Consider the following 20,348-nt stretch of genomic DNA (forward strand, 5'->3'; position numbering starts at 1 on the left):
CGAATCTGCACCGACTCGCCCAAATTTCGGTCTTCCTTAAATTGTACCACACTGCCATCGGCTTTATGACTACTGCGTGCCACTATGAAGCTGCAGCAATCAATCAATCAATTAGTTCGCTCACATTAAAAGGTCAAGAGTTTCGCCATCTCTGCATCAACAGACCATTCAGTGAGTCACTTAGTCAGCGGGTCAACCTTACTATTGAAGAGAGAACCCCCAAAGCTAACTGGCAAATGTAAATATCCATTGAAAGTAGAGCCCAGTCGTGTGCTGAAGTTCATGAGCACTAAAAAGGCTATAAAAGTACAAAGTGCATCAACTCCTAGCAAACATTTCAACTCCTGATGTTCTTTTTTAATCCTGAATGTGTGATCAAAATTGTACAATAGACCCTTTAGGAAATGCAGTCTGACAACATGGCTCTTCCACCATATCTTGTTCACTCGTGTGAGCTGGCGGGCTGTGTGTCCCAGCGACGCCGATGAGTGTTCCTTGCAGCGCACACGCACACTGCTTGCATTCCTGCAGGATGTGTACTGCGTTCAGATGGCACGCCAATGAGTGTCCCTTGGGTGAACAAGACATGACGGAAAAAAGGGGTTTTCGGTTTTGTTCGATAGGTGGCACTGAATTTCGAAAAGGGTCTATTCATCCTGTTCAAGCAGAAAAGTATATGGTGCCCCATCTAAAAAGAAAGATCTGTAGTTAGGTGCAAAAGCTTTACTTTATGTTGTGATTATGGACAAACAAATTCATATCATTGTCGCAGACGAAGTGCCTATTGTGACGACTACTACAGAAAAGTGAAGGAACGATGCAAGTCACAAACACCCACATCATACTCCTCTTGCGACGGCTGCGCTTTGCGCACAAGTTGAGTTGCCTGAAGTTCAATGCTAATCTCCCCCGCCTTTGGCATGCTCTAGAGCAGGATACTGCAACATTTTATCTCGGCTTTTATGTGCAGTTGCTCCCAATAAAATGCACAAAAAAGAATCAACATTAGCCACATCTATTCATCAACATCACCGTCACTACCAGTAGAAGCAGCAGCATGATTCTGCTGCTACAACCAGATACTATCTCAAATTGCCCATTTTCGGTCAGCTGATTTCCAAGTTTCCAGTTCTCACCACTTTCATCACACCACTGACATGCTGTCCTTGAGTGGATTTATCTACCTTTGATAAGCACTCTGCTGCTTAGAGGGTTCATTCACACAGTGGGTGGGGGGACTTTCAGCGTAGCAGGGAAAAGTTTGGTATGAAATAAAGCACTTACTGCAAGGTTGAAGAGCCACATTATCTGTAATAGCAACTAAATCTGACCACTGGGCGGCCAAGAAGAAAAATTGCTGAATAAAAAAAAAAATGATGCAAGCTCTGTACCCCATGCGACTTAGCGTTTTGGGTGTGCTGGTACATCATAATGTAGCTTCAGGGCCTGTCCCGCCTTTCTCTGTACGTTTTTTTTGTGCGGTAGAAAACTACAGTACCCTGTGTGAATACTAGTATTCGTTCAGGGAATACTCAGTTTTCCAGCCTTCTCTGCATTTACACTCAGACTTGCCTTCTGAACATGCATGGATTTTGGTCGACGTTCTTCACTCCATATCCTACAGCGTCTGGTGAGCTAGGGAAACTCGGTGTGAGTAAGCCCAGAAGAATGTTGGTGACGTGTGCTGTCTTACCGAACACAGCATAGTGAATGTTAGAGCAGAGGGGAGATAAAAGCGTGACTTAGGGAGAGGGTATGCCAGTGACAGTACAATAGGATGGGAGATAGTGCAACAAGTGTCTTATCTTGCAGCTAATCTGCTATGAGTGAGAATGTTCGAGCGCCAATTTAGATGGCAGAGCCAATTTAGATAGCTACACATTTCGGAAACATTGCTGCAGGTAAAAGAAGTCAGCAGGTTTGTTGCTATTATTAGCAAAGTATAGTCAAGAGAGGGCCACGTTTTGTATTAAGTGAGCCAGCGTAAACCACTGTAGAGGAAGGGCGCAGCCGAATTGGCACGACAGGAACGACAAGTCTTGCAGCCCCTTCCACTTCCTGCCCTCTTTAATATGTTTCATCTTTATGCGATCCAATTATAGCAGTTAGCAGTTACGACAATGAAGTTTTCAAGGCATTTATGTATTGGAGTCGGTAAGTTCAACTGTCAAATTAGTGCTTTGGTTGAGAAGAAACTTCTGGGTAAGTCGCTTGCTTGTTTGACGCATGTCATGTGACAGCATTTGCAAAGCTTGCGATCCAATCAGATGCACGGAAACAGGATGTCTGCTTATTTTATGAGGCGGCGACGCAAGCAGAAAGGAACAGCATAGCACTTTGGTACGGCAACAAGCCGGTCATAACTGCCGGCGTGAGCTAGTCTCAATTGGTCATACAGCTTCTGCCAATCACAAGCATGAGCAAACCCCAAGAGCACTACCAGTAACATCACTGCTTCATACATTACGTGCCCCCCCCCCCCCCCACTCAAGTAAACGCACTCAGCCAAAAAATGGCATTGTGCCAAGCCATTACGGAAAGATCAATGCACACTCACTGTATAGTTGTCCGACTCTGCCACAAAGCAGCAAAGGCCAAGGGCTGTTGCACACTGAAAGAAAAGTGACGGAAAGGAGAAATCGGGACTCCGTTGGCCTGAGGACTGGCCTGTCAATAATACCTATGCCACATAGGCACAAGGATCGCGGATCGCTATCAACCTCTAACAACTGCCAAGCCTGCATCCCGAAATTTTGGCCAAGAGAGGTTCCATTTAGCAAATTTAATGCCCCCCGATTTTGTATTGTTGTGACTTTGCAGAGTTAAAACCAAATTTGGCCTTATTGTATATCTATGGCATTATTTGTAGATTTTAATTGAAGCTTAGTAGTTACAAGACAACGGGACATGAAAGTGGGAGAAAAAAGATTTCTCCACCGACGGGAGTTGACCCCAGAACTTTTCGGACGTGCATGCAATGCACTGCAAGTCGAGCTGAGTAAGACTATCCCGACAGGAGGTGGTCTTTTCATTCACTTTTGTTTTTCTTTGTTTCGTAATTTTCTACTACCGAGTTCAAAACTACAATAGATACTGCATCTACATCACTTTGTTCGTACGGTTGCATTCATGAGGCTCCTTTGCCTCGTTCCCTTCAGTAAAAAAGGGGGGGAAAGGAGGGCGCTTTCGCTCTAACTAATCTAATCTATCCCTCAACATGAGAAATGAACGTCAAGACAAAACTCATTCAGCGTTCAGCTTTAGGGGTCTCTTTTGAACAATGTCATGCACACCTTTGCTCGCACTGATGGAGGTTGCGCTGTGTCTAAGAGCAGAGTGGTCAACGGCTGAAGCAATGTCTGAAACAGGCTAGCCGCCTCTTCGCCGGCCCCGTAGTGAACACAGGCCAGAGCGGCCAGGGTGGCTGACACACCCTGCTCCTCGCCTCGACCTTTGCGCAGGCCACGCTCCACGAAGTCGCAAACAGTTGTTGGCCTGCATCCAAGAGAGCACCAGACTTGCGGAGTGTAAAAAATATTTATGCAGGTTCAACAAGTGCAGTCGAGTGAAACGATTTACAATTATACAAATTGTGGGGTAGATTTGTCTCACATGAACACTTCAGTCTTACATCTGTGACTTCACAGTAAGTGATGCAAACAAGTGCGCTTTAGCATGTACTTCCCAATGCAATCAATGCACGTGTCACAAGATTGGGTCGGAGCAAAGGGCTGTAGACGATAAAATTTGTCCCATCATTGGCCACGTATTTTGTTTTCGATGCATGAGCAAACGAGACAACTAAAGCAGTAGAGCTACAGACCACAACAAGGGTGTCAGAAAATATCACTACAGTAAAACCCCGTTAATACGTACATGCCGGGGATGGCAGCATAACTACCTGCTAAATTTACTACGCATAACCACCACCTACAAATTTGCTACTCCTGACATGCACCATCACCGACAACAAAGAAATAAATTCAGCGTCCCATGAAATACTGCCAAAACTGCTTACTGCAAAGCCTTTTCTTTCTTTTTGCCAAAGTGCGGAATAGATTCTGACCCTCGCACAACTGCCTGATAGCATGCGGTGGTGACGCCAAGAAGCATTTCGAAACTATACTGCAGGGCCCAGGATTCGGAAGGTGGTACAGCTACAGAACGGACACAATCGGCTGTCCGCGATACAGTTGTTCCACAGTCTGCTCCTGGGCAAAAACTGATGCAGTTTTTTTTTTTTTTAAACGCGGTACAGTGTACAGTCGCAAAGGGCCAAATCGTTTGCTGCATTGCTAGTTGCATCTAGTACTTCGCTTACTCGGCGCACACCGTGACTGCCGATCCGCTTGCTGTAGAGTACGCCCACTCCCTTTAAGTAGTACGCCCACTCCTTTACGGCTACTAACGCAGTGACGCCTAGCTTTCTGTAAGCAATGCGCTCTCTGCGATTCTCTAGAAGTCCTGGCAGCGGACGAAGGCGCGTTTGGGCTGTCGCTGAATAAAAGCCTGCAGCATAGTCACCACAGCTCTACGCTTGCTCTACGGTGCGTGCATGTTGGCGTAACACCGGACCAATTCTGCGAACCTCAACACTAAACTTCGCGACAGCGAGCTGCTTTCGTTTCTGTAAAGCGGCAGCTACCGGCGACCCAGCGCGTTCAGATAGTCGCCTACTTAAAGGGCCACTCACCAGGCCCCATACCGAATTTCAGTTAGACAGTGGAAGTTGTTGGGTGTCCAATGAAAAACATTTTGCCACAAAATTTTTTTTTTAATCAGTTCATCACGAACGGAGAAAACGGGTTTTTTGAAGCGGCGTGAAATGAGGATGAGAGGAGGCGAGCTCGAAACCCTTGTCGCTCCTCCGCGTAGCATTCGCAAGCCAAATCTCTGCCCCACCTTCTCCAGCATCCAACCATGAGGTGAAGTGCGCAAGACGTGCCCAAACAAGTCCAAACTCGGAGCATGCGAGCAGTGTTGCTTTATTGACCAGCGTTATTTTGTGGTCTTCTGCCTGTTTCTGTGGGATGGCTTGGAAATGTTGGCTTAGATGCGGTAGAGTAGATGAGCACAATGAGTGTGCGAACGCGTAGGAGCGTTCCACGATAGTCGTCTGCTCAATGCGCTGACCATGGGGACATGAACGCATGCGAAACGCTGGCGCATTAGCCCCGAACCTCGTAGTATTTCACGGGAAACAATGAAAGAAAAACAGGGACAACTTTTTATTGGATCTCATTATTTATTTCAAGTTTTATACTCTTAAAGCAACAAATACATAAACTACGCGTGTTGTGTTAAATCATTTTTGCCATGTCACATGGTATACTGTTGACAACGTCAGAGCAGAGTAGACTACGTAGAGGACCAACGTCACTGCATTGCCGTGTACATAGCGCCATTCATATGCCCACGTGATGCTCTCATTCTCTAGGCGTGCGCCGGCAGAAGAGAAGGGGAGTAGCATTCATCTTGAAATTTAACCAATTTCCACGCCGCGTAGCGTTAAAAATTTTGGCAGCCGTGATCATGAACGACTCGTCTCAATTGCCCTTGTCAGCTCAAAATTGTCAAACCTGGTGAGTGGCCATTTAAAGTGTGCAGTAAGTTTAAAGTGACACGATGCCACATGCATGCCCGAACAGATAACCAGGTATGCTTACTGTGATAAAGCTTTTCGCGGCGATAACTTATACCGGCGTGCTTGTCAGTGGTCGCCACATTGCCTTCATTTTTTTTAATGATTGCTGCCAATGTGATCGCCGCGCAATCTCGCAGGAGTCGAAACAACTTACCAACTGATCTCCGTGCTTCTCAACATGATAGAAAACCATTCATGGCACATTGTGCCATCTGCAAGTTCAGCGGCGCAGTAATATTGTCTGTTTCAACATGTTATGGCGGTATGCAGTTAGTATGCTCTAAGTGATAGGCATAAACCGAACACTACAACTTAAGCAGTACGCAAATGATCTAGTCTCTATATACGTATGAGACTCAGTTGGGGATTTGTCTCGACTACATTTTAACCGTTCACATGCTTAACGCAGGTACGTAGTAACGAGGTTTGACAGCACCGCTGATAAAAAAATCGAAGGTTAGCTGCAAGATTAGTGTCAGATTTACTACCATTTCTGTGACAATAAAAAAAAAATTTCTTTACGAGAGGATACTGACCGTTCAATGAGAAAATCGTACAGGTATCTGTTGGACAGAGCTCTGCGAATGGCTTCCAGGCATGAGAGGCGACCTTTGGCACTGTAACGATGTGCGCAGAGAAAGGGCTTCAGTGATTTCGCACAAGTGACTCAAATGCAGGTGCGGGCGTACCTTTTTTGAGATGTTCCTTCAATTGCTTCTTTAAGTTTGTCTTCAAAGTCGTCGTGAAGCACACCGCCATCCTCAACATCTGCCTCACCAACTGTGGGATAAATGAGGAAAAAAGAAAAACGGATACACAGGTGACAAAAGGTACAAGTACACACTGTGCAATCACTAAAAACAGCTCCAAAAGAAATATTTTTTGAGAGCGGTAAATGAAACTTGCTAAGTCACTGGAGAACAAGTTAGGAGGACACTAGCCTTAGACTGCCAAATGGTCATGACTAGCCGCTAGCAACCATCCAGCAAAAACAATAGAGGAGGGGGTCGCATAGATTTACTTGCCCCTCCCCGTTTGCATCAAAAGAAAAAAGAAACATCGTGAAAAATACCGCAAGAGGGAGAGGGGTCGTAAACATCGTCATTGTCAAGCGTACGAGTGTAGGATTTACCAATTACAGTAGAAGGGGCGAGTTTCAAAAGGGGTGTGGAAATATTCGTATCTCAGAAAATTTCACGTCATCAAAACAAGCAAAATCTATCACTGTCATAAGAACAGGCGTATGTCTTCCTGGGATACACGTGAACGGACGGGACAGCGCAACCAGCACTGACCTCCATTAAAAAGGCTGGACGACTCTCCCATGCGGGCACTTGTGCAGCCACCAGAAGTTCCCTTCGCTGCCCCAGAAGCTGGCGTCTTCTAGGCGTTTTAGGCATGTAAATCAAATATCTGGTAGAAGTTGTTATGATCCCATTTTTTGTTTTTTAACATAAAATTCTCAAGGTCTCCCAACGCTACACAAAAAAAATCACGGACGTTGTAACAAACCCTATGCTAAGGCATCACTTGAAACGCCAATTGACGCAACAAGAAAAATTACAGACGACGTAGCGACGCCGTCAGAATACGACGGAATGCTGCAATGTACAACTTTGCAATTACTTATAAGTCAGGTAACAGAAAAAAAATTTGTCCCGGAATATCATAGTAGTCAGGAGCGCAACAGTTTTTTTCGTTTGTAAATGATCCGGGAAAGAAAACCGCGTTGGGATGGCATTGTTTCGAAGATGACTCTTTGGAACTGAGCGCTCAAAACATTACTGCAAAATGGTCACTGCAAAGTCTGATTTTTAGAGACGGCATTCAGTTGTGTCTCTTTGAGTTACTGTTCCACTTCTCGTATATTTGAGGTCTTGAGCTTGGGAAATTGCATATCAAGAAAACTAAGGACCTTCAACACACCTCGTCAAAAAAAAAAAAAAAGGCAATTAACTACCAAAATTTTCTCGCAGAATACGTAAAACTAATATAATTTTGAGGTACTTCGGTGTGATTGCACCTGCTGACATTTCCGGTAGATTCATACAGTTTACTGCGCTACAGGCTGGCATTTCATTACAAAGAAGAGAAAAGCCCCAGCATCAGCATCAACCGACTGTTCATGGCGGTGGCTTCCTGGACAACAATGGTGGCTTCCGGCGGCTTTAACTGCGCACGCTCGTTGCACCACCCAGCTCCCCTTAGTAGATATCAGTGGCAGCCAGCTGCGGCGAAAGCGCAAGTCGAAGCTTAGCTTGAGACCAACTGAAAACTGAATGCTAAAGTACACAGGTGGATAGGAACAACGTTACTCGATTCTTTGGACAGAGATGCCACAGCGCTTCTATAGCTTTATTTACGTTTTTAGTGCCCCTATTCTAAGGCTGAGTTAACCGCGTGCCCACGGCTAGTAGTCTGCTAGTAGACCGCGGTTTCAGACAATGGTAGTTCTGTTTTCAATCCGCATTGCTGGCTGCGCACGTGCCTACAAGGCTAAGTCATTTTTTGCTATCCATAATCGCGTCCGCCACAGTTGCGTCCATGGCGTTTTTGGAAAGCAGTGCTGCTTGGACTGGTCGAGCGTTGGATGCTCCTGCACTTTCGTAGTTCTGCCAGTTACATTGTCGCCATAGGGACCCAAAGCTCAAGTTTGCGGAGCGGCGAGTTTGCAAGCTGAAGGAAATTGGGGATATGCGGAGCGGAGGGCACAAGCTGTTCAGTGTGTTTCACAGCAGCAGGAGCATGTGCGGCACGCATTCTAAAGTCGGTGCGGGGAACAAGACGTTCGCTCTTTGACGCTGCTTTTTCGCAATGGCAGAAGAGGCCACACGGAAGCGTCAGCGAGGTCCGAAGTACTGTTCTCTGCACGAGAGTGCAGACAGTACCTATCGGTTGTTGGACAAGTTGCACAATAGGGAAAGAAAACAAGCATGGATCAGCGCAGTTAAAAAAATAAAGTAAGCTCTAGCTCTGTTTCCTACTCCATTTTGATTGTCTGAATTCGCTTGAAATTATTTGTTTCGGCTACATGAACCAGTACGCAACACGAACTGAAACAACTTTGTGTTTTCATTTCTGGTGTGTGTGAGACGTAGGTGTTGTCGTTGGATGTTCACACTTACATAAGCCATATTGCGGTTAGCGTTGCGTTATTGGTTACCTTCAACCAAACTGCGCACATTGTTAACGGTTAGCCACCAGCAATTTACGCATTGGGAAGGCTGCCTCACAGCGCTGGAACGAACGTCTGTGCATTTTCAGAAAACTTTGACATCGCCTTGCTGGTGTGTTCTATTTTTGTCGCTTCATTAGGGTGGCATATATTCAAACCGCTCAATCGAAATGGTGCTTAATACATTAGCAGATGTGCGGCTTTTTTTTCACGTGCGCCGCAAGTATGCGTGTTACGCTCCACAGAGTGCTTCCAGTGTGCGTTTACGTGTGTGCTAATAGCGTGAGCTCGTCGCGCACCCGATATCATATCTTACCTACTATTCGGCACCTCTCACGCTGAGCCGCGTTCACGTTGCGGGCCTGATACACCTGTACAGTCGATATTCTTATAATAGGAGCGCAAACACCATGCGAGAATTAAAAAAAAAAGTAGAAGTTCAACTTATTTCGCAACGGTTAAGGCTAAGCTAGCTGTCTCGCAGCTTAGTCAGTGGGTGATGCTCCAGTGGTACAGAGGACAGAACTCGAAGCTTATCAGGCTTTTTAATGCTATGACTGTCTGATCTTTGTTTCTTTTTTTGCATGCCGTGAGGTACATCCCCGATTTCCATTTTTCTGTCAGAGAAGGCGCTGCCTGTCTAGAGTCGCAACGCCATCAAAATGATTTGGGTCCCTATACATGATTGTGTCAAGAGCGACCGCGGTTTCGTCCACAGCGGTTGTGGCAAACGATAACCACAGTTGTGACAATGCCTGCACTAGCCGCATGCATCCATACGAAGCTTCGCGCAAGTTGCTCTCAACGTTCGTTTGACGGTTTCGATACTAAACTCATACGGCCCGCCCCGATGAGAAAAAAATGTTCGGAACATCCCGAATCTGTCGACATAGTGAAATTCAGCTGGATAATTTCATGGTGAATTTTGTATATACTGGTTTTACTGTACGATTTTACTCTACGCTTAGATGAACGTCTTTTCAAATTCGTTTAAACTAAAATATGATGACTTCGCAAAAAACCTGAATCGGATTGGGCTGCATTTTTATCAATGCAGTCAGATCACGCACAGATATTTCGATTTCCGGGAGATTTTCCTCACAACTGTACAAACGTAAGAATTGCTCAAAATCCGGGAGTCTCCCAGAAAATCTGGGACACTTGGTAGGTATGAGCTTGTACCCCCAGCTTTGAGCAGAGGGAAGAGGAGAGAAAAAAAGATCAAGAGGACTGGCCACCTTTGACGAGGCTACCAGTTTGTGAAAGTTTGTGGCAGTGTAACTGTAGGCAGGTTTCCTTGGTACTCGTACAAGCACAAATGAACTTGCCGCGCTATCAGACCCTTCTCTCCTAGGCTACAATTTTACTGCCACTTTACTAATAATCAGCACCAGTGTGCATTATTTGGCAAAAAAAAGATTGTTGCCACAGTTACCAGTGCTGTCACTGCCGCATCGAGATTCTGACGCACAGCTGAGCACGCTGGCTGTGTCAGCGTTGGACTCGTCGTCGCTGCTCGAGGGTGCCAGTCCGGCCTCAAGCCGGGATCCCCGAAGGGTGCCACCTGAAATGGCCAAAGAAGGGGCAACATCATCAGCTGCCTTGCCGCATTAACTTTTACGACATGCTCAGTTGCTATAAACGCGCGATTCCTGCGAATGTGTAGCCTTCGTCCGCAGCAGCTCCAGTAATCAGGCTGACAACTTTCCTCGTGAGAGCTTATAGAAAAAATAATCTGTCATGACAGCCAAGCGCATACAGTGATGTTTGGCTGGCCTTCTTGTCTCTCAGAGCTACATGCAATCACAATAATTTTCTGATCTATCACAGCTGATCTGTTAGAAAGATTGAGCAAATGCCAAGGGTTGGCAAAAATTAGGGTCACTACAAAATGAGATGAAAAGGCCAGCAGTATCCAGATATGAGTGGCAGCCAGCTGAAAGAACAGGGGACGCTTACGAAAGCGGCAAGATGTCTACATCCTAGCAATGACTAGCTTAGGGTTTGGCAACACTGATGACAAAGATGATGGCAACAAAAATGGCCACTGAACTAGAGAAGGTAACAAGCAAAGCAGACAAATGCAACGTGGAGCAGAAAGTAGCACAAATGATGATGATTCGCAAGTTTGTCATGGCCCAAAGGCCAAGTATGGAATGAGAGCAGTGGAACAGTGTTATGGTTTGTGATGTAAAGCCCAACCAATTATTGCAATTGTTATCATAGTGTTATTGAATGAGAATATAGCACCCAATCACTAAAGAATGTGAGATGTCGCACATTCATCAATGTCTGTGCCTTCATCTCGCCGAAAGTACGGACGGCTTTCAACACTGTTTTCCCACTTTTCGCCAGCTTACAACTGTAAGATGAGGCTGTATTATCTTCGCAAGACTTGTAGACATTCATAAAACCCATCGATGAGACTGTATCATCTTCGCAACACTTGTAGAAATTCATAAAACCCATCCTAAGGAGCTCCCAACTAGCACCGTGCTGAATCTCAAAGCACACTGAGGGTGCACAGCAGCAGCCGTCACTGGGCCGCTGTGACAAAGTGTGGTTCCTTTCTAGCACCTAGTAGGTCTTTAATATAGCCCACATACTAATATTTTTTCCAGCAACATGCATTTTGGCCACTGCTACAATATCCAAATTGCTGAAACAAGCTAATAAAGCATGATTTATTCTAAAATGTGTGTGCAAGGACAAATAGGCAGTCAGTAACGATGAATTTTCCAGAAAGTAATCTTAGACAGCAAAGCACAGAGCTTGGGTTATTTGGCGTGGTATTACAGTACAAGCAAAAGCTACATCAGCAGGAATTAAAACCAGTCCTAGAATATTGACATGGGAGCGGAAATAACCAAATGGGTTTTCTTCACCACTTTTTTTCAGTATTTGTATTAACTTACACAAGCCCATCTAAAAACTCCGCCCGCAATGAGTTGCAGAGTTCACATGCAGAAGCGTCACGTCCTTTATGCAAAAGTGAGCTTGACTCTGACATAGACCACAAACAAGCAAGGCACAAAGAATCCACGAACAAGAAGCATTTGTTTGCTCGTCCAGATGCACGGTTCTGCTGTTGCTGCATTCGAGCTACTCCAGCTGTGCCATTGTCAAAGGCGTAACAAATTGGCCATTCTAAATTCGCTGGCACACTGCGCGCCGTATTTACTGCACAACAGCATCTCAGCTGATAGCAAGACTGAGATGAGTATTACAGACGCTTGCACACTGTTATGATTTGTGCTTTTATTTTAACCTTCGGTCAGTCACAGTCTACAAATTAGTCGACACTACTAGTGCCTTTCTCCGAAACAACACATGTATTCAAGCTCGTTACTTGGTCTTGTCCGCGTGTTCCTATTTCTTAACGGGTAACGAAAGATTGTTGTAGATTAGCGAAATAGCCTCCGTAATGCCGGAATGCTTAAAAAAAAAAAACCTTGTGTTATTGGTGTGCATTCACTAGAATTAGGAGTGAAAAGCACAAGGCTACAAGGAAAAGCTTATTCAGTGCAATCGACAATTTGCAAAAATCAGAAAGTCATCGTTCTTGCAAGGCTTTCTTTTTTTCTTTTTCTTTACTGAATACCTTAGGAGTCCTGGGCAACGCCTCCTCAAATGCAGATCCACACAACCCTGCACCAATGGATGGCCCGGCCTTCAGAGAAGTTTGCAGTGAATGGACGGGACTAAAGAATGGAGTATTATAGTGAACTGTAGTAATATGCCAGGAAAACCTTGTAAGGATTGAAATACTCCTTTCTTGCTCGTTGTGCTCTATGGCCTCCCAGTCCTTAATGCTTGCCCCTAATGACAAGCTCCTTTAGTAAGCTGAACCTCGCAACCTCACAGTAAGTTTTGAAAAATGCATTTGAGTACGTTCACCAGTACTTCCGGTAATTGTTGAAACACTACAATATTTCTTTAGTCATACATTGACGAGCTGGTTCTGATGACTTCTTAAATGCGTACGACTACAGTTCATGGACCGCTACTACTCCGAGGCAACTCGCGATTCCAGTCAAAGTGGCTCCTTGGTGCCAAGTGTAGTCTGATGGCCGTTTCACACGATGCAAAAAGTACCGATTTTCAGGCTGCAAATCCACTTGCAGTGGAAAAAAAGGGGGGGGAGGGGGGTCCACTTTCGCCGCAGTGGTCTGCGGTGAGCAGCCAACATGTAAATTTTCCGTTCTGACCGCAGCAGCGGAGCTATTGTTTGGTTGGGCCAGGCAGGCCAGCCATGCTGTCAAAACTGTGTTAACGTGTTTGTTTTGATAATGGCAGATTTTGCACATTTGAAAGTGGATTTAGATTGGAAAATGTTCTTAAATGATGAAACACACATGCTTTTCATTTTGTTCACGAAAACTTGATAATATTATAAAACACAGATTATTTCATTACATTTGAGAAATTCTGTAGTGTCTGCCGCAAAGAACGGTGGCAAAAAACATTGCTTGTCGCTCCAGTCCCAGAGCATTTGCAGCCCATGTGAAAACAAACCGCTATTATGTGGTTGTGAACAGAGCGAACAATGAAGCGAATGAAACGATTTTTTTCCCCTCTGAAATCGCAATGTGTGAAACAGCCTTGAGGGCCAGCAATCAGGCGGCAATTCTATAGTAATTTTTTCATAAGCTTTTGTAGTGTTAGGGCACTTTCACTGGAATGGGGTGGGAAAAAGTCACATAGATGGAGAAAGGGGGGCCCCTTGAATAAAAATGTTTCTGGTGTTTCCTAAATCCTCAACTGAATACCTTGCAAAAACCTGGTGAATGCTTTTCAGGCAGAGCAATTGTTGGCCCCTCCACATACCAGTGAAGGTGCTAGAGCAGCACAAAGGCTTTACAGAAATCACTGCTGGAATCTCACACACTAAACCCTGTGGTGTGGGAAGAAAAGGGGAGACAGACACACTCATATACACACACACAAAAAGCCAGGGACCAGTGCTGAATGAAAAGAATAGTTTAAAAAGGGTTATCCACAGCTGTGAACACACAGCAGCAGACCCATGATTTTTTTTTTTCAACACCCCTGCATGCTTTTCCTTTCTGCCTTGTTCATCTGTGCAAAGAGGTTACTATCCCATACAAAAAAAAAATGGATTTAGACAGACTAAAGAGGCTTTCTGGGACTCCCTCAAAATGCACTGTCAAGGCTGTGTGGTCAGCCTTGGTACTCCTAGGCACAGGTTCTTATCTCTCAATCCTGCAGAAGAAACAATATGGGCACAGGAGTACAAAAGGGGACCCCACAGCCTAACAGGTGGGTGGGGGAGTCACACCTTTTTGCCCAGCCTGGAGAGGGTATGGATGCATGGGAGAAAAATGCCTATAGACTGTCTGTATTTGTATAAAGAATCAAGAATACTAACCAAGATATCAAGACAAACCCTATCTCCTATGCTTTGTCTGGATTATTCCTGTCTAACAAAAAGTGGGAGCCCCTTGAAAGAATTATCCCTTCTTTTTTTTTACCAAGTCTGCAGACATGTGAAACATTGAGAACCCTTTGTAGTGCTGACACATTGCTTTTTTTTTTTTTTAACTGGAGGCATGAACACAGAGTTGGAGGGGTGAAAGTACTTGGAGACCAAATACTTCTGTGGAAGAGTTCTGGATCAGCAAATATTCTTGCAGGAAAGCCCACTTTGAGATTTTAGCAAGGCCTCTATTCACCAACACTAGTGGTGTATGGCGTATTCGAATTTATTTACACTCTATTTATACAGTCTATCACGAACTTTTCCCGAAGGGTCTTTAGAGCACAAGACCTTTTACAACAGGAGCCCCAGGCAGTTTTACTGGCTGCACGGAAACACAGCACATTCCCAATACGTTGTGACGAATTACGTCCCATGTGTTACGGCTGCATTTCATCCCAACCATCTCTACAGTCACTGTTGGAAAAGCAGTATCTACACTTAACATTTCGTTAACTAATGTAAAGATCAATAAAACGGCCACTTACGAGTCACGCGTAAAATTTAGGAAGGTCAAAGGAAACATGCGCACGACTTTGAATCAAAACAAAATATTCTGGACTGTCGCAACATACAAATCCAGACAATTCATACGCATAACTCATAGCTGCTCACTCAAGAATATCGAAATAGACAAGTTATTACCTGCGGTACCGCGTTCAATGTGTGCGCCACGTGAACAGCACGTGATCACCGCCAGCAGAACGAGCGTACCTCGGTGGCCTCGTAGTGTCGGTTAGTGGCTCACCGAGGTAATTTCGGCACAACGATTGATGGCAGAGAAAACGACGGGCTCCTAAAATGCCCCTCAAACTACGAATACGCTTCAATGGACAATAAAAGGGCGATTGTCCGCGGCTCCCGTTTGGAGAGCGATTTATTGCGAGGAACAATCTAGCTGATTGAAACCATGAGATTCTTCACGTTTGATTCCGGCGGTCTGAAGCTTACCGCGTGAACATAGTTCACAACAACAGAGCCTGGCAAGGTTTTTTTTTTTTTTTTTTTTTCAGGCGACACAAGGTTTTAACCCACAAAACCTGCAAGACTGCTCTTACCTGAGTTATTTGACTTTTTTTCAGTACCTTGAAAAGCCAGTCAATGCCATATTTTCAATACCATGCCGTAAGCATCGCGCACAAACATCTTTTACGTCTACGCTTTAGCTTTCCGCACAATTGAGTACTGGAATGTTTTTTTGCTGGGTAATGAACGCGAATGCATATATACACCATTTAACTCCCGCAATAGTGTATACAATTTACTTTTGTCTCATTCAAGTACACTGCTGCAATATGAGCAAGTAAGCGATGTGGTAACGCCACGAGCTACGAGGAAAAAAAGCGCACTAGTGAAACCAGTGGAATGGCGACCTTGAAGAAGGACCTGGCAGAGCTTTAAACAAACCCTGTCACTCGACTCAATTTAATTTAGAGCTTTTAAACACAAGCCTCCCTACAGGCAGCGCCACTTCGAGTACGTGTAAGGCGATTTAAAACACGACAGTCTGACCGTCGCGTCAGAAGTCGCCAACATATGGGAGCTGACATTTTCATTCAAACTCGGAAGGGGGAAGGGGGGGACGTGCAAGGTCGGTCCGATGCCTGCGAAAACTCGTCCGCTCGGTCTCGTTGCGGAGTGGAATTTCACGCCGAACGTTAGCTCAAAGTCACTTTCGATCTCGGATCAAGTTAACCACGGCAAAGCGAGTTAACAAATGTCAGTTTAGCAGCGTGGACGACGAAAGTTGACACAACACTCGCATGACTAGCACTGATTTTAGGCCTCGATCGCCACTCACCCGACTTGGATTTCTTCTTCCCTTTCGGCATCGCGTCCAAATAGGTCTAGCCTTAAAAACCTAGGAAGCCCTTTAATCAAGAAGGGCAACAGGCGAATATCGATCTAAATATGAAATCCTTCTCAAAGACGCAATATTTGTTTAGAGATGCGAGAGGCTGTATCCACATGTTGAGATGGACGTCTGATGTAACGAAAAGCGCGGAAAAGAACCCCCGCGCTCAACCTTCTATAGGCGCTGCTGTTAATACAAAATAAAATTTTCACAAAACTAAGTATACGTTATTTTCACTTCAATAAAACGCTTTTAACATAAAAATAAGTAATATTATAAAACAACACTAGTTGAAAATAACAAATCTTATTTTAAATTTTATTTGCCGCTAGGGGGCTTTTAGTAATCAACTTGCGTGACAAATGTATTCAACCCTGTCGCCCTTGTCTCCGCTGCGTACAAAATGTGTGCGCCTATACCTTTTGTGTCGTTCGTAGTGCTTTCTACTACCTTTTGTGGAACTCGCACTGAAGACGCGGCGCCTCTATTATCGTCGATATCGTTTCCGCGAGCTAAGGTTCTCGGAAGAAACAAGCTTCGACCCGCTCGGTAAAAAAAAAAAAAAAAATGCAAACAGGGGGCAAGGCTTGGGCGTGTCAGTTTACCACCGGAGATGCCATGGCTGGAGGCTTTTAAGCGAAAATCCACGCTTGGACGTTGTACATAGGAAAGCCCAAGCCATGCGCTTATCCACACTTTCGCAACACAGCTCGATTGATCGAGCGATGCTTACATTTGAGTGCCTGTTGAAAGAGTGGGAGTCGCGTAACACTTCGTAAAATTGCCTCTCCTTTCTGCGCGCGTTGCTAACAATAGCCCTCCGCATTTCCACTGCAGATCGAGGCTTCTTGAGTGGGTGAAGAAGAAGCACTCCGCGTTAAGCTCTGATCCCTCTTTTGAGTTGTACGGTACAGCGCGGCACGAAGGATTAAAAAATATATATAACGGTACAAAACGAACTGTGAACGAATGTTTCAGCCACGCCAAAACCTCTCGTTTGGAAACGCCAAATTCGAAGCGCCGGACGTATTTACAACGTTCGCGTTGGCTTCGTGGCATGCGCGAGCCTACAAGAAAAAAAACAGGGATAAAAATGAAAACGTCTGCAACAACGAGCTTCTGCGCCCTTCCCCTTTATTATACCGCCCTCTCATACCTCCCAATATATCCAGCGCGCCACCATTGGTCGAACAAACAACCGTAGCCGTGACGTCACGAACCTTATATATACGACGTCACTTCTCCTGAGAGCGTCAGTTGAGCGATTCGTTCTGGCCTGGTAATGTCGCAGCAGCGATCGGCGACACGTTGTGCGTTTCTTGTGACTTTTCTCTCAACGGACTGCTTCAAAGACAATTCACGGTGGCAGGAAGGCTGATCTTGGGGCCAGAGGGAGTGCCGCGTGCTATTGGGATTGAACCAACTGGCTTTCAGAAGGCATCACCGAACGTGGGCCGCGTCTGCGAGTTTGTCGTCTGCTGAAGCCTCGAAAGGAGAACACGGGGAGTGTGATCGGCCCGGCCTTCAACTACCAACTCTTCAAGTCACATCAAGGTGATACGCCTTTCTCTCTCGCGTTGCCTTTGCAGGTTTAGTCGCGTGACTTTTATCAGGGATTCGCGTGTCCGCTGCTAAAAGCGGCTCGCATCTCTCCTGCCTGAATACCGTGTTTGTGTGCGCACGTTATAAGTGAGCCGTAACTAGCGCTTTGTGCGATCAACCCCTGGATCTAGAAAAAAAAAAAAAATATTTAGCGCCGAATGATCGCTAGTGTTGCGACCGTTCATCCATCCCTGCCTCTGAACGGAACTGCGGCGGCAGATCGGCCGATGACTTTAACCGACGAAGATATGACGGTCGTTACTACCGCGCCCGCCGGAGCTGAAGTGCTCGTGTTCGATACCGCGGGCAAGCATCATCGCAAGAGGCGTCGCGGTAAGAAGCGCCGTCAAGGCCGGGACGAGCCGGATGCCGCGTTGTCATCGTCGGATGCCTCTAGTCCCGTCAAGTGCAGCCCAACCAAGCAACGCAAGAAACAGGTCATGATTCGTCCCTGCGTAGTGCCCAAGGCTCCGGCTAATTTCACGCAGTTCATCATAGACGATCACGAAAACTGTGCGCTTTACCAAAGCTTCGAGGCCTACCCGAATGACAACGGTGACCGCGCAGCGGAGGATGCGCGCGTAGCAGACGACGCTCAGCCGTCGTCTGGTGGCCACTACCATCACCACTATGGCACTCACGTTGATGACTCCGGCGAAGAAGGGCAGCCGCAGTCGGGCTTCCCCACCGGTGAGGACTACGAGTACCTCGACTACGGCAACATGATGCAGTTCTACGAGAAGGACTTCGAGGCTGTGTACAGGAGCGCGAGGTTCGAGGAACTGATGCAGTTGACGCGGGCAGAAGTGATCGACAGGTACACGGCGCTAGAGTGCCGCGCCGCCGAATTGTACGACGAGCTGCACAAGTTGGACCCGCAGAATTGCCTCGAGGAGTTGCAGCGGCAGCTTCTGCGACTGCAGGACGAGAACCAGGCGCTGATGAAGCTTAACGTAACGTTACGCTCGGCGGCAACTTCCAGTATGACCACCACGACGTCGTCATCGTCTGGCCACGAAGACGACAGCGACCACTGTGACGGTCATCGGGACGAGGAAGGGAGTTGTGGCAATGAGTACGAGTCTGAGGACAGTGGTCACGAGGACAGCTTTGAGGACGCTCAAGGTGCGCAAGAGGATAGCTGCCAACCCTAGTTGGCGTTTTGAGGTTCGCGAACGACCGCTTTAGATAAGCATCGCCTTCCACAAGATGGGGAGAGCTCTCTTTCTTTTTGTACATTATGTAAGCATTTTTTTTTTCTGTTTTGACTGTCACTGTTCTTTTTTGACAGTCGGCGGCAGGCGTTAACCGCTATCCTGGTCTAGTCTCTGTACATACGGTTTTTTTTTTTTTTTTTCGGCAGCTCGTCGGAAAAGCTGCATCGCTCATTAAAGAGAGAGAAAAATGAAGAGAAAAAAAAATGCGGTGAAAAAAAAGAGAGAAAAAAAAAACGTGGACCAAATCGCCACCAAAACAGCATTTTGACCTTGTCTGATTTTGTTTCCAAAATTTATTTCTTCGAGACGGTGCGAATTAATGCCCGTTTCTGAAGCTTTTACACTCAGTATACTCAACCGTTCATAACGTATCTCGGCAGTGTGTCCATACCATAGCAATCACTGTGGGAGCCTTCTTAATGGACCAATGCGGAGCCCTAGGTGAGTTAGAAAGTTACAAAATCGGAGGCTCCCCTTCAGTGACATGTGATTGCAGTCCAAGGTATTCCAGGACGATCCCAAAGAATGCATCTTTAGTGAGGAGTCTCACCTCGGCAGCCTGGTTCTGCTTTGGGTCAGACTGCCATGCTAGTCGTAGCTAGGACAGTGCAGCATGTTTTTTAGCAGTGTGCAGTACACGAAACAAAAGAAAAACTATTCTGTCTGGCACAAACAAAGGTTTAAAGTGTGCTTGCCACTACGTGTGAGAAAACCCACGACTGAAAGCAGCAAACTACGTGACGAATGATGGAGCGCTTACATTTAGGGTGTGTACTATCTCTAAAGGGGATTGCTTACGTACCCTGGGCTTGTGTGAACGTGCCCGAGGGCTGGACACACTGTTCGCCTTCGTGTACTTTACGGCCGCTGCCACACTCAAACGGGACATAACTTTTTCTCCTTTCAATGAGGGATGTTATTTGGACCTATGTGTGTGCATCGCACACAAAGAGGTTGGGTATAAGTGACGCTTTTCTGTAAAGCATCGGGGGCTGCCGACTTCTCCCTTAATTCTTAAACGGGTGACTTGGGCAGCTTGGGGGATCGGTTGACGTAACTTGTTTCAAGTTTATGACAAGTGAATCACGCTTACGTCTGTCTGGGTCTCGCAGCTCTACCTCCTTTTCACAATGTCGACGTCGGATCAGAAACAAGTGCGAACGACAAGTAGCACTGTCTGGGCTCCTCGGTGTGTACCGCGCGGTTTCTCGACCGAAACTGCGTCAACAACGAAGACGACGCAAGAAGCACACACAGGACTTGGTCTTGTGTGTGTTTCAGTCTTGATTCTCGACCTCTCATTATAAAAGTATAGCGTGGGGCCCGTTCCGATTATTTCTTACGAATAGCATAAACTC

General features: G+C 46.0%; 2 protein-coding genes across 2 annotated transcripts in view; one reads left to right on the forward strand and one right to left on the reverse strand.

The window, feature by feature from the left end:
• Window positions 1–16,298, reverse strand: part of Ifrd1 (Interferon-related developmental regulator 1) — a 33,325-nt gene extending 17,027 nt beyond the window's left edge. The window contains exons 1-6 of the mRNA XM_037425461.2: window positions 16,118–16,298; window positions 10,255–10,383; window positions 6,334–6,424; window positions 6,181–6,261; window positions 3,294–3,495; window positions 2,558–2,611 (exon numbers count right to left, since the gene is read on the reverse strand). Coding sequence (XP_037281358.1) covers window positions 2,558–2,611; window positions 3,294–3,495; window positions 6,181–6,261; window positions 6,334–6,424; window positions 10,255–10,383; window positions 16,118–16,148 — 588 coding nt within the window. The 5' untranslated portion in view covers window positions 16,149–16,298. The remainder of the gene's footprint in view (window positions 1–2,557; window positions 2,612–3,293; window positions 3,496–6,180; window positions 6,262–6,333; window positions 6,425–10,254; window positions 10,384–16,117) is intronic.
• Window positions 16,299–17,719: 1,421 nt separating this feature from the next.
• On the forward strand, window positions 17,720–19,129 carry LOC119174521 (uncharacterized). The gene has a single exon (XM_037425460.2). It carries the CDS (start codon window positions 17,932–17,934, stop codon window positions 18,925–18,927), a length of 996 nt encoding a protein of 331 aa, XP_037281357.1. The 5' UTR covers window positions 17,720–17,931; the 3' UTR covers window positions 18,928–19,129.
• Window positions 19,130–20,348: the final 1,219 nt, after the last annotated feature.

This window comes from Rhipicephalus microplus, chromosome 5 (assembly GCF_043290135.1).
Source record: "Rhipicephalus microplus isolate Deutch F79 chromosome 5, USDA_Rmic, whole genome shotgun sequence".
NCBI lineage: Eukaryota > Metazoa > Arthropoda > Arachnida > Ixodida > Ixodidae > Rhipicephalus > Rhipicephalus microplus.